Source organism: Sceloporus occidentalis, unplaced genomic scaffold (genome assembly GCF_023333645.1).
Source record: "Sceloporus occidentalis isolate IW3139 unplaced genomic scaffold, rSceOcc1.0.p SCAF_4, whole genome shotgun sequence".
In the NCBI taxonomy this organism is placed as follows: Eukaryota; Metazoa; Chordata; class Lepidosauria; order Squamata; family Phrynosomatidae; genus Sceloporus; species Sceloporus occidentalis.
The window spans coordinates 98,659,885-98,672,537 of NW_028316984.1; the positions used below are offsets into that span (position 1 = coordinate 98,659,885).

Below are 12,653 nucleotides of genomic sequence, written 5' to 3' on the forward strand. Positions count from 1 at the left end.
TTCAGCTTCCTACCAAGCGCCTCGTAATCCCTTTTGATGTTCTGAATGCTGTGTCTTGCAGTATCATTAGTTCCCACGTGGACCAAAAGGAAGGGGTATTGGTCAGTAGGCTTGACCAGTCTTGTCAGCCTCTCTGCCACATCACGGATCTTTGCACCTGGAAGACAACACACCTCTCGAGACATCTTGTCAGGCCTACAAATCACTGCTTCTGTACCCCTCAGCAAGGAGTCCCCCACTACGACCACACGCCTCCTCCGAGGCTTAGCAGCGACTGTTCCCTCGGGTGGGACTCTCAGGCTCCCCTGCTCCGTCCCTGAAGTCTGTCCATGCTGCTCTTCTTCATCCTCCTTGATAAGGGAAAGAGCTTGGAATCGATTCTCTAGCTGCAAGCTCCCCGAACAATTCCTTCTTGGCTTACTTCTCTTTGTGACATTCCTCCAGCTGTCTGCCTCCTCTCTTTGGCAAGTGACCTCTTCCACCCTAGCATCTTCCTCTGCGTGGTACTCATCCAAGATGGTTAGTTCTATTGTGTCCAGGAAATCCTCTTGTTCCCTAATCTGCTGAAGTGTAGCTACTCTGGACTCCAGCTGCTGCACTTTCTCCTCCAAGAGTGCTACCAGCTTGCACTTGGTGCATGTGAAGTTCTCCACTTCTGTAGGCAAGAAGAGAAACATCCCACAAGAGTTGCAGGTGACTGCAGTAGATCCCTCGTTGTCCATACTGCAAAGTCTTTAGTAATGAGTATAACAGTCAATCTACTGGGAATACTTCTTTAAAGGAATGTACTGGCTGCTATCTTACACTTAAAGGGAAGGTTCTGTTTCAATATCCGATTCTAACCTGATGCCACTTGAGCAGAGTTGTTCAGTTAAAGAAAACTAAAATTCAGATGTGACTCACAGAAGCTCCTCCCCTTCAGCAACGAGCACACGGTCTCAAGCACACGGTCTCAAAATGGCTGCCAAGCAGCTCCTCTCCTTCTCCTCTCTCTGGCCGGACTGTTCTGGAAGGCTCTGGAAGTTGGTATATAAAGCTAGTCTGCTAGCTCCGCCCCCTTGTGACTCACAGATGTGACTCACAGAAGCTCCTCCCCTTCAGCAACGAGCACACGGTCTCAAGCACACGGTCTCAAAATGGCTGCCAAGCAGCTCCTCTCCTTCTCCTCTCTCTGGCCGGACTCCTTGAGATTAAGCAGAATATGAATAAATTATATTAATTATATTATCTTTGTCCATCCTGGCTGATTAAAACTACCAGAGGAAGGCTGGCTAATTGGGTGGCTAAGGTTATAAATGCTTCTTTAAAAAAGTTGGCATTTCAGCCTATCTTTAAAAAAACAGTTATAAGAGCAAAGATGTAAAATTTATAGATTTTTAAAGGAAAATTATTTTACCCATTTTAATCAAGTTTTGAGGGGGGGAGCATATTAAGCTCCTTTACAGATTGAAAGCCACTTTTGTTACTTTAGGAACATAAAAATGCATTGATTGTAACTTGGTTTGACATGAAATTATCTGCCTGTTATATTAAAAGTATAGTTTATTCAGAATATAATTATGAATGGAACTTTAAAAAAATTCTTATAAATGGAGCTACCAAGCTAAATGTTTATTTGCTACATAGTTTTATATTTTTTTCTAATTTTTTAAGTGGGCTTTTACATCTCTGTGTAAGACCACTATTGAAAAGAGCTTCACTGGATCAGCCACCATAGATAATTATCAACCAGTGTTTAATCTGTAAAGTTAGTTGCCTCCATCATTTTTTAAGTTTCCAATGGGCAGTTGAAACTGGTTTAATTTCATGGGTGCTTAAAATGGAGTGCCTATTCTGGTTGTTTTAATTTTGATTTTAAAACTATTTTTCAAGAGGTCTTTTTAGTCTGCTTTTATTGTGTATTAAATAGTTTTCCATGTTGAAAATCAACTGATAGTCTGAGGCCAAATAAATAAATGTTTCATTTATTGGGTCTCAGACTATCAGTTTCATTTATTTATGATGGTCTGAGATCAAATAAATAAATGCTTCTAAAGAAATGGATAATTCTTCACAAATTTGTCCTATCCCCTTGTAAATACATCCAGTTTGTGTCCATCATGTCATTTTATGATTACCAGCTCTGCAGTTTAATTATGCTGTTTATGAAGAAGTACATCCTTTTTCCTTCCCTGACTGCCCTGCGATTCACCTTGACTGATGGACACAAATCTTCTAAACCTTGCTGCTATGTACATGTCTATCCATGACTGCTCTCCACCCCAAGTGATGGAGGGAGCTCTGGTGAGAAGAGAAGCTGAACTGCCATTGGTACATAAACAAAAGGCTCTCCTTTGGAGTCTGTCAAGTATTGGTTGAATTACTTGATGGATTTATTTAAGCAAGTCCCAGAGATATGTAAAGTTCTGAGAAAAGTCAACCTGAACAGAGCTATTTTCTACAGCGTTTTGTGGAGTATTCTAGAACATGGTTTAAAAACACAGACACATGAAGTTGCTAATAGATAATGCAAATTTCAACTTAAAGCTCAGAAAACTTGCCTTTTATCCTTTTTTTTTTTAATCTCTGGGTTTTGTTTGTTTGTTTAAGTATTTCCATATTATCTCCCAGCTCACAAGGGCTCTCAAGGTGATGAACAAATAAAAACCAATTAAAGCAATACAAAGATTAAAACATTTTAAAAACATATTAAAATACTCTTTAAAAAGTCCTAAAAGAAGTCTAAAACAATCCTTTTAGAATCCAATTTTAAAACAGTTAAAACAGCCATTTGAAACACTGAATGCCATTTGGAACAACACTATTTTGACTGCTCACTAAGAAGTTTAAAAGAGATGAGGTTAGCCTAACTTTTTTGGATAAGAGATCCACAGCTAAGGCACTGCTACAGAGAAAACTATGTTATGTGTACCCACCAACCTAACGTCATGAGATGCTGGGACAGACAACAGGGTCTCTTCTATAGATCTCAAATTTCTATCAGATATACATGCTCCATAAAACTGGAAAAAGGAAATACAAGTCTAAATCAAAGTCTACTGAAGATTTGTGATGCTTTCCTTAGAGAGAATGTTGGCCTCAGAAGAGGAGCCCATTGTCCTGTTTCCCTTTAGCTAGATGGAACTTGATTCTCAGAAACTGATTTCATAATCTTTTCACCTTTAGAATTAAAGTTTTGTAATTCTGTCTTTCATTGGAGGAAAACATTGCATCAAAAGAACATCTCCAACTTTTCTGTTCTAGGAAATATCTTACCTACAGAAGAGTTGCTCCTCCTTAGAGCTCTACTTTTTACCAGTTAAATTATGGGAAAGGGGAAAATTGGGAGCCTCCACCAGAGTTACCACTATCATTCTCTTTCATAAAATTCATGAAATTACAAAGGGAACAGACTTTCCATCTAAGAGGTTCCAAATGCTAAATGGATCAGTTATAGATACTTGCTTCTCCTTTTGATCTGACAGGGGAACAAACTTGAACAGCAGGCTTGTTGAGACAGGGGACATAACTATATGTTATGTGCAAACACGAGTTTTGCAGCCTGACTTTCAAGAGATGCTGTAGTGGTTGACATAGTGCTTTACCTATTTCCTACTCATTAGAGGAAAAATCATCCATCAGGCTTTTCCTTCATACATGTGTTTATGTAATGAAATGTAGCTGAGGGCAAGAGCTTTGATCAGATTTCATTTGCCTTCATCCTACAGATCAGAATACAATCCACAGATGAAATCCATCCACCATAAAGGAATGGGAGAACATTGCTTCCCTCCCTCCCATCTCTTATTCCATACGAAATGACAGGTGGACTGAGTGGGAGCAATGTGAAGACTAATGTGAAAAGGATTGGTGACTCAGCAGTGACTGTTAAAGTCAAGCAATCTCCGCAAACATTTTGGCACACAGCTCCTCTTCAGTTTGCCCAGAAATTGCAATAGGCCATTTGTGGGTGGGATGGGGAATGGGAGAGTGGGAAGGAGGAAGACATTGCTCACCATCAAAGAGGAGGATTGTTAAACAGGTCAATCTGTAAATTTAATCAGACACCAACAACTGAGAAGAGGGAAATCGTCTTTGTATTGAAAGCATATATGGTTCATTTATTTTATTTTGATAACAAAGCATATTTTATCTGTTACAAATCAGTTTGGCACTCAATGTACATAATGCTTTATTAGTGAAAGATTGCTTTGTGGTAAGCACTGGGCTGATCCAAAATACACATCTCTCCTTATTAGGGGGAAGTGAACAATCGTTTTCCTAAACTGCATGCATGGTGCATGATCTATGGGTTTGGATTTTTTAAAAAAAATAATGCATTTCGATTTTATTCCAAATTTACAGTGACATACTATTTTATAGTTTTACTTAGAAATGGGTCCTTCTAAATAAAAATAAGTGTGTGTGTGATTGCAATGCTGTGCCCACTTACCTGGGAGCCTATCCCTATACTGAGATTTTCTTTTAAATAAAAATTGAGTTTTTGAGAGCCAATGTGCTGTAGTGGTTTGAGCCTTATTTACGGATTCAACTATCCATAGTTTGAAAATATTTTAATATATATATAAATGCCAAAAAGCAAACCTTATTTTTGCCATTTTATATAAGGGATGCCATTTTACTATGTCATTGTAAATAATGGGATTTGGTCCTTGAACCAAATCCCTGTGGACATCAAGGGCCCACTGTACTATTGCTGCTAAGCACCTTGAAATGATTAGCTCAGTTTACCATTGTAATAAGTATATTTCATAGGTTCAAATCAAGGCACTCACCTGAATAATGTAGCCAAAAGAATAATGAAAGCTGAAGTAGATGCTGTAAAGTAATCTAAATTACTGAGCAATACAAGAGTACACAGCAGCTTATTAATAAACAACAAAACCATGTTTCTGTTGCTACAGGGGAAAAAGACTGGTAATGTATCCACCCACACTTCATTTCCCAGTGAAGGTAGCAAAGACTACTGCTATACAAAAATCTGTTGCATTTCCAAACTGTATTTACTGACTGGTATTTGAGAGCTTTTGCTGTCCTTTGTAGTTTCTGTAATCACAGGAATAGGTGAAAGTTATGCACTGTGCTTTGCTGTTTATCTCCTAATTGTTTTATCTCCATACTTGAAGGTCTTTCAAAGCCAGTGATGATGGAACCATTGAATGGACCTGATGGACAGCAGGATCAACACAGCAAGACAGAAGAACCCAGGAAGGGTACTGAAGGGACTCTACAGCATAGCTGGGTGGCCTGGTGGAATGGAATAACCACAGGAGGAATCCTGTATCTGTTTGCCTTATCACAAATATTGGTAAGATTTCAGTCTTAACTGGGATGGGCTGAGCAGGACAACATTGCTTTTCGGGTTTTAGACTGATATATTTTAGGAGCCTGATTTTCCCTGACATAGATACGGATATAGCTGAAATTAAGTCAAAAGCAAGGCATAGTGCCTTGCAACCAGGTAACGATCTGTTTGACTTTTTTAAAAAATCTAGCTGATGTGGGTGGTCTGAAAAATACCAACTTATTAGAATACAAATGATAAAACATACAAAATCATTAAAAACTAAAGATCATTACCGATTGGCAATGCAGGCTACAAATGAAAATAAAAAGTATCTTTCTTCATGACAAAAGCTCATTATTAATTATCTGACTGCACAGGTTTTCTTCTTTATGTTTTGGTATGGTGGCTCTGAGACAATCTCAGCAGTTGTCAATGCTTTGGATGTGTTGCCCAACCTGCTCACTCCATTTGGACAGTTGATTGCAGATTCTAGTAAGGTACGTTCAGCAATTTCTATGTGTTTTAATATAGCACTTCAAACTTTTATTTGGTACAGTGATAACAATGTCCTGAATGAAAAATAAATAATAAATGTAATTTAATGCAGAGCTTAATATTTTCTGTACTGTGCAGATTCTCTGGCTGATAATAAGTTAAGGAGTAGTTTACAGAGTGACGTTTCTGCACCACACTGGTGCTCCACAAATCCTACACAAATAACTAGAGGTTTGCGGTATTTCCAACTAAGGATCCTATGAGTACACATTTAAAATACTCCTCATTCCAGTTGAACAGAATGTGTTCCGGGCACATGCAAATCACAGGAGTTCAGGCTTTTTGTGGGGTGAGGTGGGGTGGGGACTCCTTAAACTTCATGGAAAAAGCTTCATAGTTTTTACTGGAGTAATAATAATAATAATAATAATAATTATTATTATTATTATTATTATTATTTCAGTATCCACTGAAATTTGCAGAAATGTGCATTATTGCATGCCTGACTGTCTGTCTGCTTCGCATGCATTCAGATGGCTGTGCATTTTCTGCAGAAGAAGGGTGAACAGATGCGAACAGATGCAAATTTGTGCAGGAAAGTGAATACAATTAACTGTCATTGCAAATGTGAGAAAATGTGCCCCAGTTTGTATAGTACACTTATGTGAAGACTAGTCCTAAGTTTCACTAAACTTGGTAAGATTTATTTTTGAGTAGAACTGCATAGAATTGCATTGTTGTGTGTGCTTAGGATTTATGCCATACTGTTACCTAAACCAGACAAAACAAAGCATCAATTTTGAGCCTCATTTTACTTTCCTTGGTTTTCCGTATCAATGCTTCAGAAACCGGAATCATTTGGAAGAGACTGAAAGGGCCATCTAGTTCATCCCCTTGCCATGCAGGAAAGCACAACTAAAGCACTCCTGAGGGATGACTATTCAGCCTCTTTAAAGACTCTCAAAGAAGGAGAGTCCACCATTCTTTGAGGCAGTGCATGCTACTGTTGAGCAGCTTTTGCAGTAAAGAGGTTTTTACTAATGTTAAGATGGAATCTCTTTTCTTGTCATTGTGGTACAGAAACAGTACTCTATAAGCATGCTTAATATTTTTGGCATGTTTCACTCTCCTCAAATTCATAAGCTATTTCAAAAACAGACCACAATGGCAATGAGTAGTTAACATACGATTCATTGATACTTTTTAGTGATATTTTCTGTAGATTTCATGAGAATAGGTGAAGAGAGAGAGTGCTGAGCCCACTGACCTATTCCAATTCCCTCCTGTTTTTCATCTCTTCACTTCCATTCTACTTGTCAGATTCTGCCGTAAAGCTAGGGCATCCCCATCACAATCCTTTCATTCTTTCAATGCACAACCACACTAATGCTGATGCTGCTGGGCCTCCCACCACTGCAGATACAGATGCTCTTTTTCTCCATGCTAGAAATATCACAGAAGTCTACCTGGCTAGAACAGTGACTTCTTTCTTCTACAGACTAAAGACATTATGCAGTATCTGCTACAGAGTCAGTAAGCCAGGCAATAGTCTGGATTGCTTGTGCATGGGGCGAGGACAGCCAGGAGACCATCTTCTTTTTCATTTTTGTCGCACAGGGTTTACTAAATGTGATGGAAGTGATATAGGGCCTGTTTATAGTGCTATGGTCCCACTGTAATTGCTATTGCAACATGCTATGGAATCCTATAGGGCAGGGGTTCCCTTTTTGACTCCACCTTTATTTCTGTGGCGGAGCCACTAAGAGGCCTACCTGTGTCTTACAAGTTAATGATATTTAGGAGAATATATAAGAATATATTCTTTTTCTTTAATTTTATTCAATTTTTATTTCTTTCATTTTCCTGGAGTGGCCACAGAGCACCTGGGAAGTGCACATGGAGCCCTAAGGGCTTCTCAGAGCACAGGTTGGGAACCCCTGCTATAGGGATTTGCCATGATCATTGGAACGGCGGTATATAAATAAACCTTCATTCATTCATTCATTCATTCAGGGAACAGTATTTAGAATTCTCAACCAGAGAGCTCAGTTGTTTCACCAGACTGCAAACCCCAGGATTCTATAGGATGCAGGTATCGTAATAGAAGTGGAATCAGAATGCTACAACTGTATAGTGTGAGTGGGCCCCTGGCCAGACATAAAGAAATAGAATATTGGCAGCTGGATTTCATATTGCTGTCCCTGTTTGTAAAGTGGATGTCCTATGTGTTGATGGAGTAAAATGCAAGGAAGGCAAAGTAGGAGTGAGTGTGCAGAAATATTCTGCTTTAACAAGGAAACCCACTTAAAACCAAGTTGAAGTCTGGGATTGATTCATCTATGTTGCCTTCATGCAGCCTCTTTGCTTCCCCAAAGCCGTTGTCAGTCCGACTCCTCGCTGCTGTCCCTTCTATTGAACTACGAAGCAGCTGCTTGGCTCTAGTTCTGGGGAGATCTCTTGTCATTGTAGCCAGATAATTCCAAACTATAATAGAGGAGTTTCAATGGCAACCGCTCTCACTGACACTGGTTACATGCAATTGAGTTGTGGAGTTTCAGCCTATCCACTGTCTTTATTCTCTTACTTTTTAAAGTGAAGCACCAGCAGTAGTTATCTCTAGAACCATGGTCTCTGGAATTCAGATGGTGATAGTATGAATGTAAAAGGAAGAGACTTTTCTTCATCCTTTGCTGGCCATCTTCCCTCTGTCCCTGTAACTCAAAGTATGTAAGCTTGAAATCTTACTGCATTAGTGGAACTTGCATCTAACTAAATATAGTTAGGATCAAGCTATTATAATTATGGTTGATTTGGTCATTGGATGCTGCACAGAAAGCTAACCATGCTTAAAAACTATTTTAAGCAGTGCAGTTAGAGACGAGCTGCTATGTCATACAAATGATGTAGAATTTCTAGAAAAAAATTCAGGGGAAAATTCATGGAAAATTGCAGGTCAGATAGGACCTGGGGCCTTTAGAATATTTAGGCCATGTAATCTAAAAGTCTAGACACTGTATAATTTTTATAAATAAGAGGAGGAAGTAAATATATGTATTTTTTTCTTAAATGTTTTCCTCATCATTCCAAAGAAAAATATCCCATAATCATTTTTTTCTAATTTCTATGAGAAAAAGAACCCATCCACCCCGACTTTATCAAGACCTTTCCCAAGGGATTCACATTTTTTTGTCAAGGGTTGACTAGAATTACTAAATTCAGTGGTAACTTAACCTGAATTTTCCTTTTATTTCTACTAATTGGCTTTACTGTTCCTTTCCCTTTTGGTTATCAGCTGCTAAAGTAAGTAAGAATGTAAGCTCTGTTTCCTTCCTACATCTAACAATTAGTCTGAAGTCCAAATATTATAAGGCTTTCTATTTGCTTTAGATAGATAGAATTTTATGTGATCTTTTCAGTTATTTGCATTATGCATAATCAAAAGCTCCTTGTGCAGCAGAAAGCATTCAGGTTATCTACATCTGCATGTTATTTGAAATGAGTCAGTCCAAATATTTTTTCCTCAGTTCTGACTTCAGAATAAGATTTAACCTGCACTTCAGAAAAGAATCCAGGAGCTGGTATTCAGAGCCATACTGCCTCTGGCAGTGAAGATAATATATAGAGATCATGACTATTAGCCATTGATCTGACCCATCCTCCATGAATTTGACCAGTCCCCCTTTAAAGCTGTCCAAGTTGGTTGTTTATGTGAATGAGTTCCACAATTCTAGGGCACAGTTCTAGGTACTAAAAGAAGTACACTCTGTTATCTGACCTTAATCTCCCTCTATTCACCTCTGTCAATCCAAAATCTTAATAGAAATTTAAATGTGGTGAAACCTTAGACAGCACCACAAAAGGAAGTAGGAAATTGAGGGGAGCATCTTTGCATTGACAGCTCTGGCTCAGAATGTAAATGTTATAAGAACAGGGAGTAGATTCAGCAATTTCAGCAGATATGTTTAAAGCAGCCATAACATTTGGAATGGAACCCATGTTTGAATTTCAGAATTTGTTTAACAAGTTGGATAAGTTCATATATAACTAAAGCTCATGTTTTGTAGTCACAGGATTAAGTACTGTTATTATTGTAAAACTGATAGGAATATCACAGCAGTGCTATGACTATTCTCTCAACCTCTCACTTTAAGAACCTTCTGAATTAATTGTGGGTTTGTATTATTCCTCAGGATTTGATCAGAGATGTGGGCCTCACAATGTCCTATTTCCTGCTATCTTTGGTTTCCCTTGGCTTGCTACTCATAGGAACATTGGTAAGCTAATATCATGGATGCATTCAGTTCAAGTTAAAAGATTTGCTATAGTACTATGACACCTGCAAGGTACTCTCAGAAGATTCTACTGGTGTGTTTGATGAAAAATAGTAAACAATACAGACATACCTCAGTTAACAAAGCCTCTGACAAAGAAGCTCCTTTTCACAAAGTCTTTTATGGCCACCAAGCCCAGCCTTTTCCCCCTTGTCTTCTGTTGAGCTAGACATCTTTTAGCAGCATTGGCAATAGGATGGTGAAAGAGAACTGGAAAAAACAGATTTTCAGTGTTATTTTGCAGCAATATTTCTGCAGTAAAGAATGCTGTAATGCTTCAGCTGAGAAGGAGTGGATTCTTCTTTAGCTGCTCCCATTGAAACTGTGTGTGTCTGCCTACAGCAGGCAAAGTAAGCAGCAGCTGATTCTAGAATCGTTTACTGGACAAGCATGAACAGCAAAATGGAGAGAAAATAAGCTTGCCTTACCAGCTACCCCAGCATGTGTTGTTTTTTTTTTAAAAAAACATAGATCTGTAAGTTTGGGCAACAAAATAGCAATCGTGAGAAAAATGAAGGCTGACGAGAGAAAGAAAAAAATCCCTGGAGTCCTTTTGCAAGAAGCTTTGAAGTGGTCTCTAGAAAGTTTAAAATGTTTTTGTTTATTATTAGTTTAAAATAAAATAGTTTGCTGTTGAACTGCTGTTTTTCACGTGCTTAAGAAAACTATCTCTATTCTTTCCATGTCGTTTCTGCCTCTGGTACCAAAGTTTATGTTGGTTATGTCCAGAAACACATAGTCATTAGCTTATCTTGTTCTGTACCTTCAAGTTATTTCTGACTTATGGTGACCCTAAAGTAAACCTATCAGAGGGGTTTCTTGGCAAAAATTTGTTCAGAATGAGTTTGTATTTGCCTTCTTCTGATGATAAGAGAGTGGGTTCTAGGGCTGAATGGGATTTGAACTCTGGACTCCATAGTCATAGTCCAGTGCTCAAACCGCTATGCCACAGTGGCTGTCAGCTGAGGTCTACCAGCACTCTAATAAGCATTAGCAATTCACATGCAAATGATTTAGGTGAGTGAATATTGCTGAATAATAAATTGTGGTTATGTTCATTCTGGGACACAGGACAATTGCAGGATTTTCTTTAGCAGAAAGTGTACTTAAAAGTCATTCACCAAGGATGGTAATTAATGTCAATACCTTTGACAATAAGAATACCGGTGTGCGTAGTGAGATTAGCTTTGCTGTGCAATTGCCTTTGCTTGTTGTTTAGGCTTTTCTTAGCCAGATACTTCTTTCTGTGGTCAAATAATACGCTTTTAGAGGGTGGTGGAGCAGTGCATATTAAAGTGTAAAGGATAGACTGCTAAATTGACAGTGAGCTCTATAAAATCCAAGTTGCTTGTACAATAAGCCAGTTGAAGCTATAGTGCAAGTCTAATCAGAATAAGCACAGTGTGATGTTCCCCTAGTGATTACGCCCAGTGAATTTTCTGCAGGGTTCCCCAGCCTGCATCCCCCACTCCATTTGAATAAATGCAAAGGAACAAAATAATCAAAGAGAAAATTCCTCCAGTGTGATTATAGGTGTACTGCAGTGTTAACATATTGTTGTAAACTCATTCATTTTATGCAAATTCACTTGGTCAACCAGGTTATCAAAATACTTAGGTAGCTTTTTTTTAACTTAACTAGCAAAAGCTACAGGAGATTGATCATTAGAAGTGTTCCTGTGGTAAAATAATTCTAACTGAGATTATACTTCTTGACAGCAATGGTGTTGTTTCTGAATGCCTGTTCTGTGAATAAGACCAGCTTTAACATGCCCTGGGTATATTAGCTTGTGTTTTGAAAAGGAAAAAAAATAAGGAGAAAGGCCCAACATGGTCCATATTCAGTGATTTGCAGGATTTAGAATATCACGGGCAGCTGATCCATGCAATGGAGGTGTATTAATTTAGAAACAGAGGGTGATTAAGATCAGGCAAATGAATACATGCCATCCATTTTTTTAAAAAATGAACTCTATAGAAATGTGTCACATTTCCTTTTCCAGTATTCAAGAACTTCTTTCTACTATATAACATTAAAGTATCCAGGATTTAGGTAGACAGACAGCCCCTTCAAGATTTGGGGAGGATAAGAAAGGGAGAGGTATCCCTTTGCCTTTTTCTCCAGGTAAAGTACTGTTTGTGATTTTCAAATTGTAAAGCTTCCTTACATTTCTAATGAATCACTGAATTGCATTTGTATAGCATTCATAAAACAAAGCATAGCAGAACATAAGAATCCAATAAATTTAATGTGAACTCCTTAGCTTTAAAACATGTTGTGACAGATGACTCCTACCAGGTTAACTCACAACAGAATCTAACATTTTATTTTATTTATTTCAAGGATTTATATCCTGATTTCTTCAACAGTGGGATTCAAGGCCACATCTCACCCACTTGGCTCCCTTTCCTTAAACCATGCCTTGGGTTTAGTATTTAAGGCCCTATGGCTGCTACCATATTGGACCACTATGTAAATTCAGGTTTCTGTGTACATGACAGGTATCTCCCAGTTACCTCAAAGGAACAGCCATTAGGCAG

The 12,653-nt window shown here is 38.3% G+C and overlaps 2 protein-coding genes across 3 annotated transcripts in view; one reads left to right on the forward strand and one right to left on the reverse strand.

The window, feature by feature from the left end:
- LOC149314394 (oxysterol-binding protein-related protein 5-like) overlaps positions 1-12,653 on the reverse strand; it is a 642,611-nt gene that overhangs the window by 583,963 nt on the left and 45,995 nt on the right. The gene's annotated exons all lie outside the window — the stretch shown is intronic.
- PTPN5 (protein tyrosine phosphatase non-receptor type 5) overlaps positions 1-12,653 on the forward strand; it is a 79,837-nt gene that overhangs the window by 29,270 nt on the left and 37,914 nt on the right. The window contains exons 2-4 of one of the 2 annotated variants that reach the window (XM_089523450.1): positions 5,127-5,308; positions 5,665-5,784; positions 9,973-10,056. In XM_089523450.1, the coding sequence (XP_089379576.1) occupies positions 5,144-5,308; positions 5,665-5,784; positions 9,973-10,056 (369 nt within the window). In that variant the 5' untranslated portion in view covers positions 5,127-5,143. Of the gene's footprint in view, positions 1-5,126; positions 5,309-5,664; positions 5,785-9,972; positions 10,057-12,653 lie in introns of those variants that run through there. The other variant, XM_089523449.1, reaches the window with a different exon arrangement.